Source organism: Ptychodera flava, chromosome 9, assembly GCF_041260155.1.
Source record: "Ptychodera flava strain L36383 chromosome 9, AS_Pfla_20210202, whole genome shotgun sequence".
In the NCBI taxonomy this organism is placed as follows: domain Eukaryota; kingdom Metazoa; phylum Hemichordata; class Enteropneusta; family Ptychoderidae; genus Ptychodera; species Ptychodera flava.
In genome coordinates this window covers 11863312-11891259 of record NC_091936.1, presented here as the reverse complement: position 1 = coordinate 11891259, position 27948 = coordinate 11863312, and the positions used below count along the sequence as shown (strand labels likewise).

The 27948-nt window shown below is 35.7% G+C and overlaps 1 protein-coding gene across 2 annotated transcripts; it reads right to left on the bottom strand.

Annotated features, from left to right (window-relative positions):
• Positions 1–1263: 1263 nt before the first annotated feature.
• Positions 1264–26905, bottom strand: LOC139140003 (UDP-N-acetylhexosamine pyrophosphorylase-like). 2 transcript variants are annotated; one of them, XM_070708991.1, is made up of 11 exons: positions 26781–26905; positions 24943–25242; positions 20015–20219; positions 18140–18315; positions 16888–17060; positions 13119–13312; positions 9044–9184; positions 8135–8320; positions 5891–5963; positions 3685–3769; positions 1264–1591 (listed from the first exon to the last, which is right to left on the bottom strand). In XM_070708991.1, exons 2-11 carry the CDS (start codon positions 25211–25213, stop codon positions 1563–1565), a joined length of 1533 nt encoding a protein of 510 aa, XP_070565092.1. In that variant the 5' UTR covers positions 25214–25242; positions 26781–26905; the 3' UTR covers positions 1264–1562. The 2 variants fall into 2 exon arrangements, with proteins under 2 accessions (XP_070565092.1, XP_070565093.1); XM_070708992.1 differs by lacking the exon at positions 1264–1591 and having other exon boundaries at positions 2633–3769.
• Positions 26906–27948: the final 1043 nt, after the last annotated feature.

Sequence of the window (27948 nt, the reverse complement as noted above, 5' to 3'; positions counted from 1 at the left end):
TAAACTTACAGACGGTTAACGAAAAATGTGTCACACAAAAAAATACAGGTCTTCTTTGACTTTAAATATTATCCAAATGATTTATCTCACTCGACAATGTGTACATTGCTTAGATTGTGTACATATCAGACAGCACCAACATCATTGATCAAAAGGAATGATTTCAGCTGGTTGTCATTAGCAATGAAGACAATGGAATATTTCACTGCAAAAGTGCATGGAATGTCAAAAAAAATTGACAATGAATCAACTATTCCGTACTGATCAACACATACATTTGACAGTAATTTTTTTCTGGAAAAGAAGAAAGTGGTTGGAACAATGGATTTTGAACTAGAATATTTGAAAACATTATGTCTCCTGATTTGCATCCCAATACTTCTTCCCTCAACCCCTAAAATGTCTTTGGTAGCAAACATCGTTACGATAACCGTTAAAAATATTGTGATGAAGAATGTTAGATGGAAATTTTTGATCGTGCAGCAAAGTGTGAAAATAGCTCAGTAAAAACAGCTAAGTTCCTGGATAAAACCATCAGAATAATTAAACAAAATGATGTTAGAAATCAAAAGTTGTGTTCAAAGCCACTTCCATCCAAAAAATATTGTAATAAATTGCTTTTCATAAACATTTGGAAGATAATTCCGAAATTCAAATGCCAAAGTCAATGAAAGAAAAAGCCGCCATTCAGTACATAAAGTTCAATATGATTTGTCTATATTCAGCAAGTTTTGAAACATAACCAGCACTCTGATTGGATGATTTCATAGCAACATTGTTTCTTTTGCACACTGCACGTAAACACTGGACCACAATGCTGGCATTCACTGTGTGTACTGGATTCCGTATAAAAATCCACAAGACATTAAAACATGACTTGCAGTTCTCATCAAAGGCAGACAGGTCTTTCTAAACCTTCTGTTAGTACTTTACAAAAGCAATAATCAAACCTGTCTGTTATTGGAAATCTAATTTGATACAATTTATAACATTTCCCGTAATACATTTAAAACATGTATAAAATAAGTTTGTGCGAGTGTTTGAACACTTGTGTATTGTGAATGCACTGTGGGTGTTTTGTGCTATCTGTCTATGAGACAGGTTGCTGTGTATGCAGCAATGCTATCAGAAAAGAAAAATATAAACAAAAAAAATGTTTTTCAGTGATTTTGAAACAAGACAAAAATTGGGACAGACATTGCACAACAACTGTATCAACCTACATTTTTCGATAACAACAAACTAAAAGCACATATAACTGCCATTATTTGTCTGACCTTTTTGGTGAAAAAAAAAAAATTTTGAAACTAAAATTCAACATACGCAAAAGTACTGATAAAATTTTTACCAAAATGCAGAGAGACACAGTAGACAAAGATGGCCGCCACTGCTTACTGCTGTTCACACAAATGAAAATGGCTTGTTAGTATTGATGTAGTCGCCACAACACAGCAAATAAAGTACATGACTGAGGTAGTAACAATGGCATCAAGATTGCAAACGGCTTTCTTTATCAATCTGTCTTGCTTTAGTTCTCACAGATTTAGAGTTTTCGTCCACCATCATATGTTATTGCACAACAGTGTTTCTCCTGCGGTAAAAACGAAAATAGTCATTTAATGACATTCAATGATAGTTTTGGAAAGCTTTTTGTTTCTGCCAAGTGAAAAAAGGTGTTACAAGAGATGACGACAGGGAGTTACCTGCAACAATAGCAAGCTTGTATTTATCAATTAGTGGAAAGATGAAAAAAAGATGTACAGTTGATGTTCTGCATAGAGCAGTCAGTTATTTGAAAATGACTTTTCTTCTAAAATGACGTTTATGTTTTGCAGGCAGAGTATTGTTAGTGCAACGAACATGCTAGATGTAGCGTGCGCTTTGATTGTCATGGTCAAGTTCAAGAGTTCTTGAATCTCCTGTCAATACAGTGGCCCCCATTATCAGAACTGTCCAAAGGCTGTGTTAACATCGTAAAATTCCTTCAAATTAGCAATGATCACCTTCAATGTTTACATTCAGGCATTTTGATAATCTACTTTAGTGACTGCAAACTTCAGAGGTGTCAGAGTGTCCCAAGGATTGACATAATCACTGCAAACTCCTAAAGTTTGTCAATTTTTCTGCTACATGAGAAAATGTTCCTTGACCAAAGCCATCCATTTTCTTCAAAGCTAAAGTTTTACAGGGGTAGTCTGTACCTGAATACTGACACAGAGATCCAGCAAAAATTAAATCATGAGAAAAGTTGAGACGGCAGACTCTCCCTCAGTGACAGAAAACAAGAATGTAAGACATGAAAAAAGGCAGTGTCTGACAAATTGAAATACTTCATAAGTACCAACACAGCACATTTATGATGTGAGTAGCAGGTACATGGTAGCTACAAAGCTCACCAAACACAGCAACTGACACTTGCACAACTGCCAGTGTTACAATGAATCCAGGCTGAATATCCAAAATTCATTCTTCAGTCAAACGTTTTCAACTTTGCTGTATGTCTCAGTATTTCGATTTGCTTTTATAACTTACGCTTGCAGTGCTCCAAAGTGAATCCGATTCACAAAGTATTGCAAAGACATGGTTCTCCCCAGGAGAACCACTAACAAAAGACGCACTTGGGCCTCAGGAATATTATTATCATTTTAATATAGTAAATTTATTTATCATAAATATGCAAATTATGGCAACAATTTAAAGACGTGTGCACACTGGCAGGAAGAAAATTAGCATCGATTTTTAGAAAGCAATTATGCAGACTTGCAGCAAAAGTACAATCTATGACACAGAACCTGTACAATGACATCACAGACAAAACAATTTGACCACACAATGTGACTCCAGGAGACTGTCATGTGATATATACACACCACAAAGAAGCACAAACACTGAAATCAATAAAATAAACTATTGGACTTCTTGCATGATTCCCCCCCCAAAAAAAAAAAAAAACAAACAAAAACAAAACAAAAACAAAAACAAAATTATGCAAAATCAAAATTCATGTTATGTAGAAAACTTGCTGAAAATAGACGCAAAAAAATGTGAATTAAGATGTCGATATTTTTATTACCTCTCAACTCTTAGCTGCATCTCAAACATTGTAAACAAGTTTTTTTTTTTCTTTAAAAACACAGTCAAAACTATTTTTAATAAACTTAACATTACAAATATAAAACCGTGCCTCCTAAAATCAAGGGCATCAGCAATGATTGACATTAAAAAGAAAAGGATAAATGGGTCTGGTTTGAAACGATAGAAGTGTTTTGAATTAGATAAAATGATTTAGTTGGCATTTATTGCAGGCATAGATATGTGAGATGCAAAGCAAGCAAAGTAGTAGAGCACCGATGGAAGCCCAGATAAAAATAAATTTCTGTGACATTTAATAAAGTTCCATAGTCGAGGCAGGTGTTGCCAGTCTTTGTTTTTTGTTTTTGAGTCACTCCAAATTCATAAAGATTTAAGTTTGTCATCTGACTGGCAAAAACTCATCCCCAACTTTGGTACAAATGACATTTTGTGACAAAAAAAATCATAGAATTGCTGATATTCTATATAACTGATGCGTTCATGAGGAATGAGTTTAGAATTTTGAAGAAAGAATTGCTGGGTTGTTTTTAGTTTTTTAAAGTTTTCATTTTCTTCTTTACTTTAAATTGCTCTAATTATCAATAAGTTGACCTTTGTCTTCATAATCTTCCAGTATTTTTTCTGTCAGCAAAACCGGTGGTGTAAACTTCCGCTGATTGCAAATCTGTTCAAGACCCTGGAAGTTCAAAAAGAAAAAAACATAGATGGAAAGATAGTTTAACAATACCTTTCTCACAGAAGCACACATGATACTTCATTCACACCAGTTGTTTGCCAAACTGTTTTTTCTTTATTGTTTAGGCTTTGAGGAAACAATATCACCCTGAAATCATTTTCAAGGAATGGCAACTATAACCTTTGAATACATTGTCAATATGGTTGATCTGTCAATCAACCACACTTCTCTGTCCTATCCCTAAAGGCATGATGAAACAACCAGTATTCAGTTTGTCAACAAAGTCTGTACACATGTAAGGTTGGCATCACAATATCAGTCTGGACTAAATTTCAATATTAACACTGCATGGCTGTGTTGACAATCAAGACACAGCAAAAATCATAGTTACAGCTATTGTTCCTTAAAATGACAAAGACATCATTGTAATATTTGCATAAAATGGTTGAAATTTTTTCAGTCCATTTTACAGCCTCATTACTCAGAGATGGCTGGGCAGATTATATTTGCAAGCTGGAGTACAGGCAATATTTTACATCTGTGCAAAGCAATGTCTATGTGTAATGTTAATCCTATAACATGTGTGCCACTGCAGAGATAAGCTAATGGCTGAATCTGATCATAAAACAGAACCAATTTCTTCATCAGGGGTGTAATGAAAAAGTTTAAGTCTTTCACTTTCACTATCTTCAGGTACAAGGACAATCCTTTGTATCTCTGCAAAAGCAAAGCCTTGCACCTAAAGCTGATCCTGGAACACCAGTGTCACTTCAGAGTAGAATTGTAAAGTAGTCTGGTTCCCTGCCACCTTTCTAACACTGCCAACACTACACTCACAAAAAGGGTCAGGTATGGGTCGCAATTTAGGTCAAAATCCTGACCACAAAATGGTGGACTGTCACATGACTTCAGACAGCTGATGCAACAATATCGCTCAGACATCATTGCTGCTAAAACACCAGTGAAGATAAACACAACGACATGTATTGCTTGCAGGTGGGGATTGGGGGGCTGAACAACAGATTAAGAAAATTTATGGCAGCGTTAGAAAAGTGGGCAGGGACTCAAATTTTGACTGCATATTAATGACCTGTCACCTGACAAGATCATGTGATCAGCACATATGTATTGTGGCAAGCTTTGAAATTAGACGGCAAAGCATTGAACATTGATGTTATTTGCATGACTTCACTTTTTAGTCTCTGATACTGTTCTTCTGTGATGGCATTTAGTGATCAAATGACAATTATTGTTCATGGTTTGTTTCTCAGATGTGACAGACAATGCCTGCTTTCATACGTACGGCAGCGACTCAAAAATAAGTGATTTTCATTTTTCATTCAATATCAACATAGGATGCTTGCTTTACTATACCTTGAACATTTATAGGGACATACATTTCTGTAGAACCACTCTACTCTGAGAGAGTTGTGCAGATTACATTTTGATAGGGCAAAGAGATCACTTTGTCTGAACACTGCACAGTAATGCCCATGTATGATGCAAATCCTAAAACATGTGTGCCATTATAGAGATAAGCTGTAAGGTTATTCCTGGTTTAATATGTGGATTATGACACGGAAAGGATCTGTCACAGGAGGTGTCATGATTAGTGAAGGCTGGCCAACTGTCTGCTGTTAGCTGGTGTCATTTTGCATAACACTCAGTAGAGATTTTGCTGAGGATTTTAAGGTAGTTCACAAATAAAACATAAAAGACTTCAATTTTTGCTCAAACTTTTGTCGAGCAAACTAGCAACCATTCTCTTTCAAATTCAAGAATGAAAATTGGGTGTCACCATTAAAAGTTTTGAATTTAGAGAATCTAATAACCCAATATTTACCAATATTTGAAATTCAAAACGGACTCCATCCTTGTGTTAACTCTTTGGGGAAAATAAAATTCCTCATTTTCACAAAACTAAGCAGCTGAAAACTTTATTTACTCCATAAGCTTTAAAATGAACGCCCACAAGTGGTAGGTCAAAAGAACATTGTAAAAGGTTTAGAGTCTGAATATCTGTGCCTGAGGCACATTCTAGCTAACACTGAAAATTGAAATTGGTACCCTGTTTGGTGATGAAATAACCTCTTTTGTAACAGGTTAACAAGGAAAACCTACCTCTCCAGCGTATGAGAGCAGCGGTGAGATTTCACAGACAACAGGATAGCTGTCCGCTTCACTGGCCTTACGACTGAAAAAAAATAAGAACAGAATTGTAATGTTTACTGTGGTAAGATAGTATAGGCTTAATTGTTATATGTAGTGTTACATGCAAGCATTGGCGAATGAAACTGGTATAATCCTTGACACATTCCATTCAAGAGAGTTTAAATTCAAAGTATGACTTATTATTGACCAGTTAAAGTGTGTTTATTATCAGTGATAAGTTGTGAAATATAAATTAATCAAATGCAATTCTTACATTATATAATAATGTGATGTGCATCGTTTCCCTTGACTTTAAGTACTACCATGTGTGGTAGGCTCTCTAACAGCTCCTTGCTAGCTACACACACTTTGGCCTTCTGATGCCTTGATTTTGTGCTGCAGCACAGTGAACTCGAACACGCCAGCTTGCTGAGTCAGGCTACACCAGCTCAAAATCAGGGCAGGAGAGATGCAGTGTCTGCAGTGTGTAGCCAGTGATGGGCTGTGACAGAGCCTACCATGTACAACTATAACGGATTGAAATATTGATACACTTATGACAACCGATGTAATGAAACCAATCTGCTTCACAGAATTTATACAATATTTAGAAATTATGAGTATGACATTGTTTGTGAATGAACATGGGAACACATAAAGTACACAATTATTTTGTAGTTTGAGATATTTTCACAATAATAGAAATTAGATATTTTCAATTATTAGAACCCTCACTCCCTGCTGAAAAGATAAACAGTGTACATCTAAGTTGCAGACTGATGGAATTGTTGATTTATCAAGAATGGGGGAGTGACATTGACTGTGCTTACACATGAGATGAATTGACATAAACCCTTCAATCCCTGTTTTCTGTGAGTGGGTAGCTGCACCATCGAAACCCACGCAAAGCAAAAGTAAAGCAAAGCTTGATAGCAGCACATTAAATGTGGCTTATAAATTGTTCAACCACCAACCACCAAATATTTATAACTCAGGATTTGAATAGCAAACACCTTCAGATATAGAGTCACTGAACAACTGCAATATCTAGCTCTGTGGAAGAACGGCAGAAATGACACTATACAGTATTACTAGCTACAGCTGCTGCACAAACCTATGATCCCTACACAGGAAAGACAAAACAGAAGGAAAAGAAAAAGAGGACAGGTTTCAAAGCCAGTATTCAACATGCAAAAGAAGTTTCAGACAATAGACATCATACGGCCATTCCAACAGAACTGTACAAGGTAAATTTTCATGTACCAGCCATTCAATTTATTAATTACTTGTACTTGTTATGGTTTTCTTTGCAATATATACATTTAATGTCATACTTCTACATATTACTGAATTTAATACGGTACGGATAAACAAGACAAAGATTGTTATAATACAAACAATGGCAAACATGGAAATTGACACAGAGGGCGCTGTATCTCTGGGTGGCATAAGTTAATCTACACAAAGTTATTCACGGGAAATGCCACTCTCTTCTGAAGATTCAGTGCTTCCTGTTGCCACAAGGCTGGATATGCTTATCCATACAAGAGTGGGTGTTACTGTAGGGGAACACCACTTTTAAATATATACAACTGCCATCTTTTCATGCATGAGAAACAAAGGTCACTCTGGAATATGTAGGATGCAAGGATGTTCTTTAGATTCAGTACTCCCAAGAGATCACATGATGCCAGCACAAACAAACTCATATGTATATACACTATGCAAATACATGTATTTCTATGTGCATTTGTGCATGTGGTTTTGTTTGTATCATGGTCTGTTTGAATTCTGGGTTTAAACTATTGCTTTGATGGAACAGTTACTATGGTTACATACACTTAAACATCTAAAATAGTTTTCAGTCACCCTGGAGGATATGCAACTAGAGCAAGGTATGGCGTTTCTGAAAACTTGGATGGGGTGATCACTGAAAAGCATATACCGTGAATAAATTGAAATATGAATATAGCAAACAATTTTCTCAGGGAGAGCTTTGGTGATTGGAACTAAAAGTCTTCATTTGTTTAAGTTCCCCCTGACAATATCCTAAAACATGTGAGGTTGTGATTTCTATATTTCTTTCTTTTCTTTCTTCATACTGTCATCCCTATATGTGTATCGTAGATTAAAGATTCTGAGTCTAATTACACCAGTGAATATTGTGGAGTTCAACGAAGTATTAGTGGGTGAGTGTTTGGATATATATTGTACCTTGGGATAGCTGGTATGAGTGTTCCATCCGGGTCCTGTATCATTCCGCCGGCATTCAAAATGTACCTGTGGTGAAGTGACAGCAGCGCATGTTTTGCCGTGGTGGGGTTGTCTTTCTCAGCCTTGTTGCTGTTCTTCAGGGGTGAAAATTCATCCTCACGAAGCACCTCAAACACAGCAAACTCACTGGATAAAAAAAAAAGACATAGTTACTCATATTTTACAATACTTTTCTAATCTAAATCTTGTGTGGACTCATTTTGAAGCTCTTGGAGTAAATAAAGTTTTCACGGTCTTAGTTTTTTGGAAATTCAAAAATTTCATCTTTCACCGTACAGTTAAGACAGGGATGGCGACAATTTTGAATTTGAAGTATCGGCAAATGTTACTTGGGTCATTGCTTCTTTTGTGCCAAAACTTCCACCGCGAACCATGATTTTTTATTCATGATTTTGAAAGAGAATGGTTGAAAGTTTCACTGAGGAAAGTTGAGCAAAAGTTAAAGTCTTTCACTTTCAAGGTGCATACTACCTATTTTTTGCCTGACACACTGGCTGACAAGGAAGTGGCGAAATGCTTTCAATGTGTTAAAACTAAAATGTTAATTTTTTTAAACAAAGTTAAAGTTTGGGCAATGCAATGGAAAATAGATATCAAAAGCAAATGCTCACTGACCTAAATAGCTCTCCTTGCAAATGTATATGTATCAATTGTGAACTGAACAGTTTGAGGATAAAGTGATTTTTCTGTATGTGGTATGATGGTTAACATGTCAACACCTGATTCCCTGTGGACAGGTCCACACTATAACCATTGATAATGAAGAATCTGAGCCAAACCACAATATTGCAAGGGTTAAAGCAGACGGCATACATGTCAAAATTTTGAAACACAATATGGCTGTCTCACCTTGAAAATTCAAAGACATCGAATACGAATTTTTCAAGCTTCATTCCGTTTGGTTTTTCCGGCGTCATCCTTTCTCCATTCTCATCAATAAACGGAATCTTCTTCTTGGCAACATGATGCCTCAGGAAAACTTCATTTTCACTGTGCAGAGAATAAAGAAAAAAATTAGTTTTGTAAATAAATATACTTAGATGCGATGTAGCATATGTGGCCCAGAAAATGGGTATTTTTCTTTTCCTAAAGAATCCAGTAATACAGATTAAACTTGATAGTAATTACATTTCAGGTATATCTATTCAGTACACTGATGCTGAAAATACCTGCTTGGTTGAGACATGAAAATAACTGTGTTATATACATGATGTAGCACAGTTGGAACACATGCGCGCTCTCAGTAAAAGAAAAACCCAGAGAATTCAAATATGCTTTTACAATACACCAGCAGTAAATAACAGCAGAAATGGGCATACCACTCAGTTTTGACCAGTTCACTCCATGTACACACTTGCTATCCCTCCTGCATATAATGTCATGAGTTGGTCAAAATCTCATAGTATACATGTCGCTGGGATGGTTTATTGCTAGATTAAATATTACTAAAAGGGAGACTGCTTTGGACATGATTATTATGCTTCTTGTTTTGTTTCAGAGATTACTCAATAATTTCATTCACTATACTGAAAGAATGGCAAGCACAAAGTGTTTCAATGGATTCAAAACTGGAAAATGATCTTGATTAAAGTTGATAAATACGCACACAGGTAAGTTGATGAGTATAAAAGAGCCACATCAAGCATGCACTATGCAATGGAATCCAATGTTTTATCTTGTTTTGATATATTGCTACCATTTACAGCTGTTTGGCCCAGTCTCTTTGGCAACGACAAAGGCTTAGCACTGGCCCAACTCTAAATGAACTCAGTAACAGCTGGTCTGCAGCTTACCAGTGCATATATATAGGTTTTTTCAAAACAGGGAGAATGTGTGCGACAAACATGGATCATTCCAGCTACATTCTGAATCATAGAAGGCCATCAAGAAGGCCGGTATGCACAGCTGTAGGCATAAAGCGTGTTTGGTGACTATAAACTGGATGAGCTGATCAGGTGATGCACACTAATTAACCAATGATACACATGTTGCAAAAGACTTAAGCAAGGACAGAGCTAAGCCTATTAGTTCATTTCTCTATTGTATGCATATATGATACTTGTTGATTGAAATGCATGGTAACAGATGTTTAAAACGTGACATCATGTGACTGGTTTTAATTTTGAAGGACTTTCAGATGTTATTATTTTCTACCTGTCAGCTGATTCTCATATGTCCGGGAGGAACAGTTAACTATCAGTGTTATATTTATGCAAAAAAAACATAAGTAGTCTTTCTGATCATCTAATTTCTCAACATTTTTATCAAGAAAGTAAAGATGTTTTTGTACAAAATCCTTTAAGCAGTTTTATTATTATTACTTCTGCATACCATAAGTTAAGAGAGATAGTTACAGCTGTTCCATTTTAGAAGCTAAGATTTCCAGAAGAGAACACATCGTACAAACACTGTAATTGATGATTTGAGTGGAGCTCTCAAAATCTTACCTATTCTGTAGGTGTGAATAAAAATTCAGGACTTAGTACGAGTACTTGAAAAAACCAGAAAGTCAAACATGAAATATTGATCACGCAATAAGGGCATGGGTATATGATAATAATTCATCTCGGACTCCATAATTTTGCTGGCTGATCAGAGTATCATTAAATATTAAAACGTTCCAGATGGCAGCTTATTATCAATAAAACAGCACGGTAAATATTCCATACACCGGTATGTACTTTAAAATATCAATGCAGTGTTATTGGAATAGCCACTTGAAAATTCATCAAATATTTTTGTTTAAGTCCTCAAATATTTGTAAAGTAGCACACAGTGTATGTTTCTGTTTGTGCATTGCCTCTACCTGACCTACTAAGTAACACCTTCATGCTGGGGATTTTTGTATGGCATTAATTTTGGCTTGTCTTTTAAGATATATGGAACAGGCTTTATAAAGGTCTTTCCATATTTTACTGTATTTCTGAATAACAAAACACAATGACTACAGCAATACAGCAATGTCTTGGCAGCTAAGTGCTTGAGTTTCATGGTTGAATATCTCACGTAATATGGTACAAACTTCACAAACAGAAACATGAAATTTTATTGATAGGAAAAATTTCATAGTTCTTTTTTAACATATAAATTTCTCTTTTCCATTCTGGCACTGATAAACTTGACACCATATCAATCTTAAACTATAGGACCTTCTACAGCGGAGGCCAAACTAAAATGCAATATTTATATTTCCATTGTAATTAAAGGGTACACCACCAGGGACATTAATGCTGATTGCAACCATAGACCCTCGAGGGTCTATGTTGCAACATACCAACACTGCTTGCCTGAAGTACAAAAATGGAATGTTGTTGTACAAAATTCACAAAAAAATTATCACCCCGTTAACAGCTACCCTACACAGAAATGAAAAAAATTTCTAGCTTCCTTTGTTTCCACACCAAGGTCATCAGTGGTATCTGATTCCTATTGTACATTGTTAATGAAATCTATGTTGTGGACAGCATACATGGATGCTGGAAATACAAATGACCAACACTTCGCATTTATGACATAAGATTATTTACTGCCGAAACTGAACCCCTAACATTACACAGCTTGCATGAACTGCAAAATGTGATGACCTCTGACATTTGTTATTCCAATATTTACAGCCCTGTATATGAGACACACATACCATCATATGTAATTCAACAGACAGAAAGTAAATAACAAAAATATGCAGAAATAAATTGATAATGGTAATAATAAAAGCTGTATGGATTTTTAGCAACAGACCGTGTAATTATGAACCATTATGTCCATCTTTCTATTCATCATCTTCAGTCAAAAGTATTTGTCAAATATTACATTATTTGATATTGGAGTTTTTATAATATGTATTAAATGATTATTTTTCTCAATATTGTAGTTTTTTGTAGAAATGTTATTCCTTGAAGTGCAAACTGTCACTGCTACCTCTCTGCATATTCTGAAGGAAGTGCACTGACTGGTCATCTTCTTTGCTATGATCATAGACTTTTCCGTTATTAAAGTCTATGCTAAGATGCACATACTCAAATGTCTGCTGCTTAAACTCCTCTCAACAAACGAGTGACATGAGGTTTGGAAATGAAACTACATTCTGAGAACACCTGACAGACAGAGAGGACTCGCTGAACTCATCATAATGGATATGTTTGTTTTACATAACTCCAAAATTGCAGTTTAATTTCATTGCATCATATTCTCCATACTACTAGTATTTAATAACTGGTTGATTTATTTTGAGGTATTTAAATTATTTGGTAATATCTCTCTAGTTGACATTATTATTTTGTGAATTTTGGATTTCTTCTCTATCAATAATTTATTTATTTGCATAATTCACTAGCAGTCAGCTGACTTAAGATTCAGACAGACATTAATCTTATCATTTCACCTGTGATGTCACTCATCTGATTTTCGTACAAAAGAGGGCAGACCTTCAACTTAAATACAAATCTAGTGTTTCATCCCCATCCCCACCTTCCATCCTACACAGAAACATTAATTTGAATTCAGATCACAACCCAATTCTCATTCCAACTACTATATAGTAGTCTTTGATCACAACTACAGTCTCTAGGATGAAAATGGACAGTGAAATGTTCAAACAGAGAGCACAGAGTATGTCAGATACTGATGGCCCCACTCGATGAATATTCATGTTTTTTTGAAATTCAAAATGGCTGCTTTTCTTGGAGATGTCGTGACTCCCTGGGGAAAAAAATTTCTCCATTTTCACAACGAAAAGATGATGATAGCTTTATTTTTTCTGCAGATATGAAAATGAATTCATACAGACTCAAAATGGGCACAGAATTGTGAAAATTTTAGTCTTTGAAATTTATCACCAAGCTCCCTCCAGTTACCTTGAGCTACATGTATACCTCTTGAGCTTGATTTAATTTTTAAAGTCTGAAAACTAGAAATTGTTACCTACTTTACAACTTGCTTGACAAAGTCCAGAGTTAGGAAATGATTGCAGATGTTTCCAGCACTAAAGGTGAGTCTGCCATCTTCGTTTCTCTTCTCAGCTGTCTTCAGCGTAATTTCACTGTACTCAACAACTTGGTACTTGCCTCTGACTTTGCACACAACACCTACTGGCTCTGTTGGAAAGGCTTTCTCTACAACCTGCTCAGGGAACAAAAGGGAAATGGCATGTGTATTAGGAGGCAGTGTACTTTGAAAAAAGTTTTAACAGTTTTCTTTTAATATTGGGAAGTACAAATATAATTCTTCACAAAAGGGCCACACATCTGCTTTTTAATTGGAGGAAAAATTGCTTAAATTTAAAAAATTTGACCATCTGGTTGTCATTTTATGGAAACATCATATATGAAGACATCCCATCATACAAAACTTGGATAGTGATAATTCTTATTTTCATGTTTTCATTGTATTTATTCACAGGCTGTGATTCAGCAGAGAATTTACAAATTTGTTCGAAGAACCTAACTACCACAAATTGCCCGATAGAATAGCCTAGATACAGAAACAATACTTACAAGATTTGTTCCAAAAAAAACTATTACACTGCATTTGTATGTGATTTTATTTAAGGGGAGTAATTCTATCTCTAATTCTCTTAAAACTGCCAGTGTAACCTATGACAGTATCACCACATTATGAACAATGCTTTTTTGACCTCTTCTGTAATGTTATATTACCAAATCCTAAAATAGACCAACGGTTTTCAATATGCCTTTCATTTTGTCTTCACATCAATTTTTAGGTTTTTGACAATGAAAGAAACCTAAAACAAAGAAACACTAAGCAGAGAATGAGAAAAAATTCAGCCAGAATATTAATGATACCACTGTTCTAAAACAGTGTTATAGTTTTTAATAATACATGGCACAGTTTATTTTAACATTTTTCACAAACCGAGCATAGAATTAGGGAGGCCAACTGAAATTTTGAAATGTTCAATCTGCATTTTAATTAATGTAGTTTATTAGATTTCAATGAGAGAAGCTAAACATTTTTTTAATTTTCGAAATTGGATGAACGGTTACAATTTATAGCTTTTAAAACATTCACTTTTACTCTTTCTGTAGAAAGACAATACATGTAATAACAATGGGAACAATGGGACAAAAATGAGTTTTAGCTGAAATTTACAGTAAATTTGCTGTAACTTTGTTAATAAAACATCTTTTTGTACCAAATTTGGCATGGAGATAGATTTCAATGGCACACACAAATGTATCCTAAAATTACGCGATTACGATGGTGGCCATATTGGATTTATCCATGGCAACGGATGAACGACACTTAACGAGAAATGACAAAATGAAAATATTAAGCTCAAATGGCATAAGTGATATATCAAATTGAAGGTCTTTTTGAGCTGATGACACTTTTGAATAGCTCTACTGCATTAAAACTACCTACAAAAAGTATTTTATCCAAATAAAGGCTTTCAAAACATCACCACTGGGGCCATGTGGAGTTTTGACATTATTTGGTAAAGGCTTCTTCAATTTTATCAGTTTCTGAACAATTTGAAACTTAGAATTTAATTTAAGGATTATTGGTTAAAACCATGTTCCAAAATTATTGATCATCTTTAAAATTCAGGAGTAAATTGAATGAGAAGTCGATGTTTGGAGGTGCTAAAAATTGCATACTTGTCATGGTAAAGTTATCAGCAACTGAGATGGTCTCATCATACCACCTGTCAGACATGCAAATTTCCTTTGTTACAAACATTTAAAAAAATCAATATCCTTTCTTTTGCCAACACAGATGCAACTTATTCCCTTAGTTTCCTTGAAAATATTGTGTATGGCTGTCAAAAATCTATGTCGACAAAATCACAAAATTGCTATCTCCTCTGCGCAAAAGGGATTGATCTTCTCATTATTCACCGTGAGAAATTAGAGAATTATGATTATCAAAACTATGGTCCCAGAATTTTGATATATGGACCGAGCTGTTCTGTGTACAGAAGGAATTTGCTCCAGTTCAGTGAGTGACCTCCGTGTGTATGGATCATGGAGAATTGTGGGTAGCCTCACTTACTGTGAAGTGTGGTCAATATCTCCGTCAATAAATACGTGAGCTGTTCAAAATTTCTCATTTTTCTAGCAAAAATTCAAAAGAAATAATGATAAACTGCGTACTAGAGGACGTTTCACTGAGAGTTGGTCGGGTTAGGTCTCGGAAAAATCGCTCTCAATTTTTTGTCTCGGATTTGGTCATATACACTGCCCTATGTTGGTGAAGAACCTTATATCGCGAGAAAGAGCGAGATCTGGGCTTTCAAATGAGTATTCGATGTAAGGGATGTTTTGATTGGCTCACCTTCAAAAATGCGTTTCAAAATCAGCGATGTAAATATTAGGTGCTGCCATGTTTCAGATCACCGTTCCCGGTACCGTTTCTAGCTCAATTTTGCAGTTTATTCAAAAAGTAAGTAGTTCATATAAAGAAATAAAAAACATATGAGAGAATAGCTGCATTTTTAATTTTTAGCCTCATGTATTTTTTTCCACAATTTCTTTCCCGTTATCGATGTTTTTCAATTTTGAACATGACTAAGTCACTGGTGATTGAGTGTCAATTCAGCATGTCCTGGGCGACCTGCTGGCCTCCCTAATAGAATTCTCTTTATGGAATCAGTTTTGGCTGATGAGAATTGTGTTTAACATGTTGAAACCTGAAATCCAGTTTGTGATGGCTTTTGGATAATCATACCTTGCGATGAAATTATTTCTTTGTGTGCACGACTACATGGCAAGCACATGGAACAAGCACCAATGAATTTGTTTACATTACTTGTAAATTTACACCCATATCAAACTTTTGTTGCTTTTTGCAAATGTCTTTATAGCGTATCAGACTAGAAATAATAAAAAGTTACTGATGAGGAATTTTTTTGTTAAGGTGTTTATTTCCTGGTATGGTTCACCTATCATTGTGTGTATTTGTATCTAATTCATTTCTTGTAAACCTTTGTTTTCACTTGAATTTTAAATCAGGGAAAAACAATTTGCTTTCTGTTTTATCTGATCAGGATTATACCTGTTCTTATTTCACTTGGAAAGGAACTAGCTTTTACAACACTATATAGCTTGTCAAACTTGGCCAGCTCCATCTAACCATGCTAACATGCATCTTGTAGACAAGTCAGGTCTTCATTTTAAAAATAAATGATTTCTCTAATATCACAACTTTTTACATTTTAGTTACAACTGTTTTTTTCTGAAAAGCTATTGTGACTTTTTTAAAGAATCTCTGAGAAAACAATATGATCATTAGTCTGCCAGGTTTTTCAGTCAAAATCTAAATTTTCTGTAGTGCAGTTTTTAGGATAAATTTTGTTGCCAACCTGAATTTAAACTCAGGCATTTGAGAAAGTTGAACCATCCTTAGCAAAAATGTATGTATTCCATTAATCCAGGACATTCCTACACAGAATATTCTTTCCATTTCCTTTTTTTTTTAACTCATTCTGTGGCGAAACTACTGACAATAATCAAGGCTTTACAAGCCTGTCTAATATTCCATAATGGCACTGTGTTGATTATAAAGATTTGAAACATGCAACACATTCTTACCCTGTTAAACAAGCATAACTATCAAATCTCTCCCACCTAAAATCACAATGCACATCTGTCCAAACGTAACCATACTAAAACATTCCTTAAGTATAATAATTTAATTAGAAGCAACAGCTGTTCTTTTCACATGACTGTGCTCACCTTAGCACCGCAGTTCGCCCCTTTGCTCAGGCAGAATCCAATGAACGCTGGATCAGCCATCTTGACAAGGATGTTATCAACACAGTACACATGCAGGTACTTGATTCCTCTCCTTTCCATGTCTTCTATGATCTTGCACTTTCCCAGAGCTCTGTAAAGACCGCCATTGCCGTCTGTTGGATGGAAAGCAACGTGATCATAGTGTAAATGTTTGTCCCAACGCTACAGCGATATAACAATGTACAGTTTCCTTTTTGTTTCAGAAAAGAAATTTTTTTTGCCAGCAGGTGATTTATGCATCTCGTAACTAGTGACAATACAGTATTGCATTATCAGTACTGTTCAGCAAAGCTCTGAAAATACTATGATTTCATACTACGGTTAATTTTTAATTCCTGATGATGACTGTATTTCTATCCGAAGGGGAACAATGGTAAAATAGCTTTGAAAAGAAGTATATATGACTACAGTGTAGCTCTTTTAACAAAATCATGATGAATTCTATATTGCTATTTCAATGGTAAAATTTAGCAAACATACAAGTACCAAATTTATCAATTTGCACTGATGTGAAACTTCATCAGTATATTTTCATTGACTTGAAACACATTATTTTCATTGATTTGGAATACAACTGAGAAGTTTTCTCTGACAAAATTGAAACATGGCGACTAATGTTTCCATAGACTTGACTGATAATCAATATTACGTTTTCACTCACTTGAAAAATAATCAATACATAAGTCTTCACAGACTTATTTCAGGGATTAGGGTGGGTGGGCATTTTTCATGAATTTTTAACATTACCCAATGTTATGCCCATGAGAAAAACATGGAGGATAGAAAACTGCAAATCTTGTATTCATTTCAAGTTCAATAGAATTTTGTCAACAGACAAAAGGTCGATGTGTTTGAGGCACTGGAAATATGGTTTGGAAGTGTTTGCCTATCTATTCTTTCAAAGTGAATGTTCAATTTCAAGAGTAAGCTAAACTCATTGTTGTTCAAAGTGTACTATTAGGACTAGTAGGATCTAACATTTCGCCTTCATGTTTTTTCAGATATGAAACTTCTTTTTTAAAAACATTTCACATTAGTGAGTATTCACAACGCCCGCAAAGGGTAAACCATGTGTCATTTCACCGCTCTCAGCAAAAAATCTGAAATAATTATCAAGAGTCAACTTTTTGTTAAGATAATAAAACCAAACTGTGTGTCTGTGGTGTCCCACAGTAATAAATTGCCAGTTTACCTGGTGCCCGAGCAATCTTCCATTTCTCATCCATGATAATTTTACCATCATTACTCAGACATGGCAACATCTGCTGTTCAAACATAATCACATTTTCCTTTTTCAGCCCAAAATAGTCATGCTTCTCAAAGAACTCCTTGGTTGGTTTCAGCGTGTGCTCACTTGTCATGATATACCTAGGAGGTAAAGTAACAGTGTGTAATATTTTAAATTTCAAAACACCAGCAAACTGAAAAGGAATATTCCTATGATGAAAGCTGTACCTTTCAGTCATAGCAAAACATGCCAGCCTTTTCAAAACAGTAAATATATATATCAATTCTTCTAGCTTACAAAACAGTAAACATATATATATCAGCGAAAAGTGGCTAAAACAGAAAAATATACTGTAATTCCTAACCTTTTTTTCAGATTTTTGGTGGAGAGCAATTAATCGTAACTGTCTATTTAACAGTTAATAACACTGCATATTTCATGCATTTTGTAACTGTATGTGCATTATTTCAAGTCTACAAGTCTGACTGTCATCCTTTAAAAAAATTTGTGTACATCCATTTAAAATATGTCCATCAACTTTGGATGCGTTTTTCTGATATTTTAGTTCTATGTCCTTTTCTACTTCATAAATCATGTTGAAATGTCTATGTTCCACACAGCCTGTATGTGCGATCAGTAATGTCTATGTATCGATGTCAACTGAATTTTAGCCTAGGCTATATATACAATTCACTTGTCAACGACATCACCGCATTTTATTGGCAAAAATTGTATTTCACCATACATTAATTACATGTAACAAGATTAAAATATTGGCTTGTTTTATAGAGAATAAAGAATGATAATAGATTATTGAGTTAGACCTATTGTCCATTTAGGATCATTTTGTCTATTTTAGACTCTTTGTCGGTTTCAATACCAGTACTTTGTGGACTGTCACTGTATGCATATCTTTACATCATGACATCATACCACATTTTTCTGCAGTGCCACGTTGCTGTTTTTTATTTAAAGACAGAAATAGCCGACCACCTGTTGACCTTATTGACTTTCTTTAATTTGGATTCATAACAGAATTGTTGAAGAGGACATATTTGTGTTTTCCTTTTGGCATTACGCCATGAAAACAATTCAATACCTACTACAAACAACATATATTCTCATGTATGACAAGAGTTAAATATAAGATCACTGGAATGCACATCATGGTATGCAATATATTTGAGTACCTGGTTTTCTCATTAGCATACATTTGTAAAGGATAAAGAATAATTTTCATTATCACTTTCTTTACCTATTGTCTCTGACTAGTTGGGACAAAATCTATCTTTTGTTGACTATATTCTACACTATCAGCATATTTCAAGACATGAATGATTAATATCAAATTTTCAAATGATGCAAAATTCACAACAGTAATGTCTACATAACTTTTACATCTTGTGTCTCTAAAAGTATGTAAATTAATAAACAGCAATCTCAATAGGGTCACTGAATTCTGATTTTAATGGTACATTCATTTCCTTTGAACACAAACAGGCTACTTATTCCAGTAATTTTCCCTGTAAAGTTGCATATTCAAGGTTTAAATTATTTTCAATTCTGTGACCTACATTTATCATTCAATTCTAGCAAGAAAGTCTAGAGCCATTGCATCTCATGTTTTAAATATAATATTCCTGTCAAACCTATTACTGTCTATAAATATGATTGATAGATACCAGTACTTCCTACATATTAATGATGATATCCATGTACAATAAAACATATATCATTTTCAAATTCAATTTGTGTACTCAGGTTATTGTAATGTGTAATGTATTAAATGACCTTACAACTATTTCAATCTGTTCATCAAATATCAGAACTTAGCCTTACCATGGCACTTCTCCATTATTTCCTGTTTTTTGATTCGCCAACCTTTGAAGTTTTAATATCCTTTCCGCCTGTAGCTGGTACAGTGTTTTCTTGGAAGGCAGCCCGACGTCATACATTCCTTTGGGATACTTGACACCAAGTCTTGTGCCTTGTCCACCGGCCAGCAGCAGCACACACACCTTGCCCAGTGATATCCGCTTCAAACCTGTAATTTACATTTGTAACACAAAAAAAAATCACCATTTTAATCCTTTTCCTGTCAGGGGATTATAGAACATAAATACCAGATTAATTTCGCTCTGAACATGCAAAATTTTAATTAACTTCCACACAGTTCCTCCACCCAATGTGACTTACAGCTGCAACTGTTTAAAACAGTTTAGTGTGATTTTTTAAGTCACCAACAACGCTAATTGATGGTCAGAGAACAATGTTTGTTTTGAACTTGAATTTGTCATACTTTTTAACCTTTTCACCACAATGGTTTGGCCCAAGCATATTGTTATCGATGGTGATTGCTGGTCTGTTTACTTGAATCTATGGGTAAATGGCTTTTAAAGATGCTTACATGTACAAAAATTCAAATTGGTAAAAAGGGATTGATTGAATTTCTGTTCAGTATTTAACGCAAGGTTGTGTCAACTAGAATGACAGTTGTATGTAGTTGGCAGGGTGTTCTTATTTTCATGGGGAATTACATGCAGTGTTCACACTGATATTCGCCCCATGGTAGAGAAATCCAAAACACCTTCTCAACTGCAATGCAAACACTAAAGATTTTCTTTGTTTTCGCTTCTGTTGGCTAAACTTCTGTTTCATGTTGAATTACACATCAGACAAATAAACTAATTTCATTTATTCAGTTTCCCCTGCCACAACAGCATTGACAAATATTTTTTTTCACTGATGAGTATTCTAATTTTCATTTTGCTTTATGACATATTGTGTGGTGTGTCTGCTTTGTAGCCTTGTTCCAGCAGTAACCTAAATACCAATCAAGAAGGTCACGAATACAATGGGAATCTTTCCATACATACAGGTATTTACATCTCTATAGAGCAAGGGCTTCTTTCATTTACAAATTCACACAATCAAAGACCACTCCCATTTAGTTCATTGTCCTATGTTAACATTGCAAGCTTTGATATTTCTTGTAAATGTACTCTAGCTTTACGAAAATATGCCAGCTTTCTATATACGGAGAGTACAAAATCCAAATAAAGCAAGTGACAACATTTCTTGGTACAAACTTGTCAGCAATTTATTTTTCTATGATTATCATACATGTTGTGGTCCCTCCACAATTCATGAAGGGACAGTATATCATATAATATGTACAGATTAGTTTCATTTTTGATATATAATGTCATCTATTCCTTGAAAGTGGGACTATATTGTTACACTGGTCATTGTTTGTGTTGATATTCAGATTCTAAAATTAAACATAATCTTCTTTGCTAGTCATCATCATCTGTAGAAAATTCAGTCTATTACCTGTTCATTGTATTACAATCTGTTTGATATTCACTACTGATTCACAGTAAAGTATGTGTAATTAGGTCAAACTGAAAGCAAATTGTTAGGATGGATTAAAAGTTAACAAATATTAACACTTGCAACATGTGCATCTGATAAATATATCTCTGTAGAAAAATGTAGCTACCGGTACTATGTTATGATTTTAAAAATGCAATCCCTTTCCCTGAATAAGAAAATTACAGAAAAGAAGATGGCATCTGTTTGTAGTACTTTCTCGGATGATAGTTTTGAAGCTTTTATAGTATATCATTGTTTATGTGTGATTTTTGTTTCTGATGAATACCAATATCTTCATTCAAGACCAGGTCTAATGACAAGAATGCTATATCTCACATAAAGTCCCTGACCATGTTTCAAACACCTACGGCTATGAATGCCTTGATTTCATTGTGCATGGGGTTCATGACCCGACCACAAACACAAGAACACAATTGGATCACACCACACTCACGCCCTGCACCGTCCAGTAGCAGACAGGCCGGTGAGGTCAAAGTACAAATTACATCACCCGCAGGGCTTCATTGAATCAAACAAGCATCAGCTGTGGAGCTATACCAGTATGGGTTGGCTATGAATATCTATGGTTGTGATGCCTCATACATGATCCTCTTACTCCGAACCATGAACTAAAACCGGATTTGCATGTCATTTGCACATTTACTCATTTCAGATGAGATAAGATATGATGTGTGATTAAAGTATTACCATAAGGTATGATGTGTCGATCATAAGTTATGATGTGTTGGTTAAATTATCTCCATACATGTAACGTTCCCTTGAAGTCTATTCACATGATATTGGTTTATACAATTATATTTTGATACCAACTTTATTAACAGGTGTCTCATGTCCATAAATCTATTCAATTTCTATAATTCAAATTCTATAATTTCCCTTTGAATTACATATTTCAGAATATCGAGATTAAGGAAATTAAATCGTGCCACTCCATGTAAGTACATTGCACTACAACATCAACTGTTCTTAAGTTATGACTGGACAATAAGCTAATCTGAACTGTAAACGTCTGCTCAAACTTGCTGTGTCTGAGCATCCATGGTCTAAGCATAGCCCCCTGGACCATGGAGGTAGCAGAGACTCTGCTTCCTCCATGCCTGGACCAAGACACAAGGGTCTATGTTCTCAGGTACTGGGTTGAATGTACCTCACATATTGAAAAACTCTTTGGTAAGTTGAGGGATGTTAAGATCAGTTTTACTGTAGTGAAATATACATATACAGTGCTATGTATATCCGCATTTCCCCTACCATATTTCAGGTGAAATGGGTAACATTAGATATGTTAGATATTTTACCAAACTTCTAAAGCATCTTCCTCAACTGGAAACTGCTTACTGTGGACATCAATTTTGTCCATGTTCAGAGTTTGATCAATATTGATAGGTTTTTGACAGGAAAAATTCATTGCCTGCCTGGAAGAGGATTTATGAACAACTTTTAAAAGCCCTACCCAAAGCTGGGAGATGAATCACATTTTTCAGTTTCATTTGAAATGTACAAAGCTGATGCACAAGCTGGCTCATTCAAAACTTGTACCATAGAATTAATCACTCAGTCAGAGTGCCTGATGGATGATGTGTGCAATAGGGGCACGTTTTAAACATTATATTGACTGTAACAAGTCCATTCTAGCTTGTTCTTCTTCAAGAGAGTACGTTGATTCAATTTTTGTTTTGAAGACTATAGATGAACATTTTCTTTTGTACAGGAACAGGTCAAACTTATGATGTACATTTACAAAAACCAGAAGTTCCCTATTTTACATTTCCTATCAGAGGCACTTTCCGTGACAATTAGTGCTCCAGTTCTCCAAAATGTTTTGCCATGCGTTGCGAGGATCGATTACACTTCTAAGTTCTAATGCAAGGATGTCTTTTCACCAAGGTCATTACATTGTTTAGTGTAGTCTGAAGGAGACACTGTATGTATCTGGTGTACTTCAATGAGTAGCCGTACATTTCTGCTAGTATCATCTGCTTGCATTAATAACTCGTATCATGAATCAACTCTGGCAAAAGTCGAAGCTTTGGTCATCATGATTGGAAAGCTTACATATAATGACAACCATTTTGGAAATCTGACAGTTCATTTCAATAGATTAGCTTAAATATATTTTTGTAACGTCCCAAATGAAAACATCTTTGCGAGGCCTGAACACTTTCCAACTGATGATTCAGTACAATAATTTTCACTCGAAAAAAGGACAACAGGTGTTCCTATTTACATACCAATAGTCACATATTGGAGTGTGCTTATCAGGGTAGCACACCCAACCGTGAGTAAAATCTAGGCACTGCACAATTCATAGGATTACACTATTCATACTTTGCTGCAGAACAACATGTGACTGCTATCAAACTCAGTGACCTTAAAATATAAATCACAACTGCACAAAACCACCACCCCTCTTCCCATGTGCAAGATCTACATTTCCTTACATGTATGTGCTACAGCTTTCTACCGGTTGGTCACTTATCTACTTCAAGCAGATGCCATGCATTACAACATTAACCTTGCAGCTGAACGACAGGCCACTGTAGATTGAACTATTCATTACAGTTGAAGGTTAAACTTTGGTTTATGACGCATCTAATAATGCTCATGGAAAACTACCACATAAATGTTGATGGAAATCTATGATCATGACCACTTTGCTCTCTCGGATATCTTCACTTTTTTCAGTTCAATCCAACATAAGCTGATGAGCACTACATTGCATGTGTTCCTGGATCATAAATAAATTTTGTATCTTTGTATGGATGTTAGGAGGATATGTGAACTGTTGTCACCAAAAAGGAACAAGTATCACACTTTGATGTCTCTTCGATTTTGAGGAAGCAGCAAGTCTGATAGATTTCACAGATAGTATACGTGAATTTTTAACCTTTTACCGGCAAGATAGTACCACTTCCCTATCTGCCATGTCAGTAAAAAGTGGTATTGAGCCAAAACCATATGTATTTTCACCCACTTGGCTTGGTACATGTATGTTATAGCAGCTTTAGTCTGGAAAAGTCATGTTTACTGTATCTGTGTCTTCAGGGACCTTAAAATCTTCAAGTCTTTGTTAAAATGCACCATATGGGACATGTTTTGCTTCACTAGTTTTAACCAACTTGATGTGATGGTGAAATATGAACTTGGCAGGAAAGGATTTATATTAAAGTTGCATAATTTTGAAGTTACAGACTTCAAACCAGGAGTGGGATCAATTATTGGTGATGCTGATGAAGATCTACCATCCATCTGATAGCTTCTATTTCCATAACAGCTAATCTAATCAAAAGTGTATGCATAAAGAAACAGTAAAAGAGAGAAGCTTGCTGCAGCTTCATCGAACAAGTATCTGTACAATGAATGGAACTAACCTTCCTCTGCCCACATTGAAATCTTTTTTCCGTCCCTTGTCACTGAACCAAACTGTTCTGATGGAATGTGTTCCATGCTGTCGTCAATAAGTTCTGTGTTCTGTATTGAGTCTGTCGCTGCTTTATAAAATCTGTTTATTTCAGCCAGATCTATGCTTTTGATGTCTTCGTACAGAAACTTCTGCTGCTCTGGAGTTAGGTCCTCCCAGAACTTTAGGAGGTGACTTTGACCATGTGTCTCTATCTCTTCCTTTAATTTTGCGATGTCCATGATTTCTTCAGTTTTTGATCGATGAAACACTGTCAAAAGAATGAAAAAAACTAGAATGTAATCACTAGCAATGGAAGCTTAACTCAAAGTCCTGAAGACACATATTATGATAATGACAATGGCCACAAAACAAAATTTTGTTGGATGAAGTTTATACAAGCTTTAATTAAAGTCTGAAAATTCACATGGTAACAAGCTCAGAGGCCCCCACAATTCACTATTAAATCAACACTCATTACACCACTGCAAAACACTCACAGACTTCAGAGAATGCAAGACCTGAAGAAAAGTCAAGACTTCTTCACAATGTCTAATGATTTAGTGTGAGGGCATTGGGCATGTGATATTTTACTTCTGGGTTGAGCTATGTTGCAGTGCTGTATTTCGAGGTTTTGCCTGGGTATGTGGGGTACAGTTTTGCTGTCTGATCCACATACCCAAGCAAAACCTCGAGCTAAAACTGCATCTAGGTTGAGCTATCAGAAAGTGGATTGAGTATATAGATTCCGTTTGTCTTGTTTCCAAAAATTTTCAACACTCAGTATTTGCTGCAGGTCCAAAACCCTAGTATAACCATGTTTAAGTGAGTGGTATGTATACGATACGGTTACAGACCTACAGCAACTTGGTATATGGTTTAGTATACCATGGACGTGCCACAGATTGTGTGGTACATCCATGACAGAGTACAAGTACCACTACCCTGCTGTGTGCATGCATGTATGTGTGGGTTGTGCAGTGTGACTGTCTGTTGTGATTATTGCATCAAAATGATAAGTTTGTTTGCAAGTCTACTATGCCCTGGCGGCATGAAGACGTGGCAGTGAAAATGTTTACAGTATGAAGATGATGGGTATACGGCAACTTTGCAATACGACGTGGCACTGGCATGCAGTTTAATAGCGGAGAACAGGGTTCATAGGTTCACAAGTAAAACAATGCCTCTGCCTGACATAGCGACAGCTCAGACGTTGAGTTGTCCTCTCTGCAAGATGATTTACGCATCAAACCAGTGATAAAGAGGATCTGCACAAGTTATGCACTGACACTGTGAACGCCTACACACTCACATTTATAGCAAGGTTTCGTTTATGAAGGTCGATGAGGGGTACGGGATTCAGTACTCATCTGAAACCTGTATTGCCTCGGACACGTCGCTGCGCTGTCGACATCCACAGGCGCAAAAGTGGTTTGTCTCCGTAGATTATATTAGATATCTCTTTTACGGCAAAATTAATTGTGGTAGGAAGAACTTGATAAAATAAAATGAACGGGAATAATAGTTACATACATCATGAAATGGCTAAACGAAAATGTGTACGGTGCGGACGTAGTTTTTAAAAGGCTTGGGTGGGGACGCCGGTACAGTGGCAGCGCCCAGCGCTGACGTGAGTGAGGCGGGCGTAGGGCCTTCTCTTCGGCTACAGATCGTGTGTCAGAAGGAAACTGGACGGTTGCACTTGTATCGAAACGTCCAGCGGTCCAAGTGCTACCAGAAAGAACTTACCGGGTCCACAGCGGGACCAGCCGCATGAAAGATGAGAAAACACGCCCGTTACACACTTACCGATCACGTTTTATCCAATGAAGGGGATACAGTCACTGTGCACTACGCTCACAAGGCTCCACTTCCACTACAGACTGTTGATATTTTATTGGTTACCGTGTCAGGTTTACACAAAAACTGTGACGTCATTATTTCAGGCCAACTTTCCCATGATGCATTGCTTTATGTTAGCCATCGCACGAGGGCGAAATTTACAGCGCGGTAGTCAGTTAGCAGGTTAGCAGTCGGTGTTGTGCTCCTCGTCATGTGCAATCCCGAAAATAAGCTTTTCCGTAGAAACCGGACGGGAGACGACATTTCCCTTTTCTTTTTGAAAGAAGAAAAGATGTTAAGATATTTTATCCGTACTTTATAAAAATTTTAACATCATGTGCCTTCAAACTTTGTACAAATGACAGGATTGTGTTGGAAAACATACAAAATCTTAAAATATCATGATTTAAATATTCCCACAATATTCAATGTTCACTTTACAGTACAGGGTCTTATGAAGTACACTGATGAAGGACAATCGTACAGACTTTCAGAAGCAATCACAGCTAGTGTTTTGACAGCTGCGCAGTTCTGAACCTTCAGATGTCATTTATGGAAATTCACTTGCCACTCGGAATTACCACTTTACAAATTTTGTAAACCTGCTTCTCCAAAGTAGATTCATTACCCTCATATTAAAAGATTTATATCGTGTACGCGATGAATTTGTCAGGATTAACTACAAACTACTTTGTGAAAAACTTTGTTACTCATTATATTAGTGACAGTTGACAACCACTGGTTCTTTGATGTTGTGAAGGTAAGGAAAATTTGAACCAGGGGCATTTATGAGGCCTAAAATTCAATTTCAATTAAAAATTTGAACCCCATGACTATGACATGTAACTCTGTTTAACATTCCCCCCCCCCCCCCACTGCTTCATTAAAGTCGCCTTGCTATTGAAAACAATACAATCAGGCTAAACTACTATATTAGTACATTAGGGTTAACCTGTGGGACTCCAACACTGATAAATAATAATGAGACAAATAAATTTAGTGAGTACCTATCTCTAACACATAAAGATGTTTATCCCACATTGATGTCTAAACATGGGGCATACACGCCAACTCACAAACCATACATATGCACAAACAATCTACCGGGATACTGTGGGGAATATGCATATTTTCA